The sequence below is a fragment of the Nanorana parkeri genome, unplaced genomic scaffold (genome assembly GCF_000935625.1).
Source record: "Nanorana parkeri isolate BGI_ZX_2015 unplaced genomic scaffold, ASM93562v1 scaffold506, whole genome shotgun sequence".
NCBI classification, from domain to species: Eukaryota; Metazoa; Chordata; class Amphibia; order Anura; family Dicroglossidae; genus Nanorana; species Nanorana parkeri.
In genome coordinates this window covers 130,121-131,188 of record NW_017306774.1, presented here as the reverse complement: position 1 = coordinate 131,188, position 1,068 = coordinate 130,121, and the positions used below count along the sequence as shown (strand labels likewise).

The 1,068-nt window shown below is 42.6% G+C and overlaps 1 protein-coding gene across 1 annotated transcript in view; it reads right to left on the bottom strand.

The window, feature by feature from the left end:
• Positions 1-1,068, bottom strand: part of LOC108790835 (CMP-N-acetylneuraminate-beta-galactosamide-alpha-2,3-sialyltransferase 4-like) — a 128,358-nt gene that overhangs the window by 12,543 nt on the left and 114,747 nt on the right. The window contains exon 6 of the mRNA XM_018561188.1: positions 19-90. Coding sequence (XP_018416690.1) covers positions 19-90 — 72 coding nt within the window. The remainder of the gene's footprint in view (positions 1-18; positions 91-1,068) is intronic.

Genomic DNA, 1,068 nt, shown 5'->3' with positions numbered 1-1,068 from the left:
CAACATGGAACTACTCACTTGCTGATCAGAGCGGCGGCTCTGGCTGATAAGTCACCGGGAGTGCACATCGGTCGTACACGCATATAGTACCTATGGGGGGAACCAGAATGTCAGGATGGAAGCTGCAAGATCACTAAGAGTAATGTCTGCACAATATACAGTACAAGGTGACACTTGTGTTGCACAGCCAGCAGTGATTGGTGTCTGCACATCACCCCTGCTTTCCTCTAGATGGGCTCAGGGACCCCAGAAACAGAGCGCGCTTTCTTACACAAATACCAGCCAAGTTTGTATTTTGCCTCCTAATTGGTCTGTGTGGTTGCCCATCACAATAATGGACCAGTGACCAGTTTTTAGGTTCCAGCTATTAAACATACAGGTGAAACTCGAATAATTAGAATATCGTGCAAAAGTAATGGCAGTAAATGCTGCAAAAGGGGCCCAAACCAAGTACTGAGTACATATGCATGCTTGTACTTTTCAGAGGTCCGATATTGTTCTATGTACAATCCTTGTTTTATTGATTGCATGTAATAATCTACTTTTTTGAGGTTGTGGATTTGGGGTTCTTGGGGTTTTCATGAGCTGTAAGCCATAATCATCACAATGATGACAAATCACGGCTTGAATTATCTTGCTTTGCATGTAATGAGTCTCTCTCATATATTAGTTTCACCTTTTAAGTTGCATTAGTGAAATAAATTAACTTTTGCACGATATTCTAATTATTCGAGTTTCACCTGTAAGAGGCACATTACTTACTAAATCACAGCCCACAGGCAAAAGAAAGAAAGTTTCATGTGTAAACCCCAACAATGAACTTCTCTTATTTGCCTCATATCAATGTATCACAACACTGCTATCACCTGCTATAAAACACAACTGAAGCTGAAGTGAGCCCAAAAAATTTACCCCATCCATTTACTGAAAGACATAGAGGAGATCTTTAGATCTTGGTCATCGGGTTATAATGCCACCAGCAGGAGTAGACGCAACACACTAGTGTTCACTAGGCGCATAAAAGCATAGCCTAGGGGCAGCCCGTGCTGATGGGTAACCCCCCCCCCC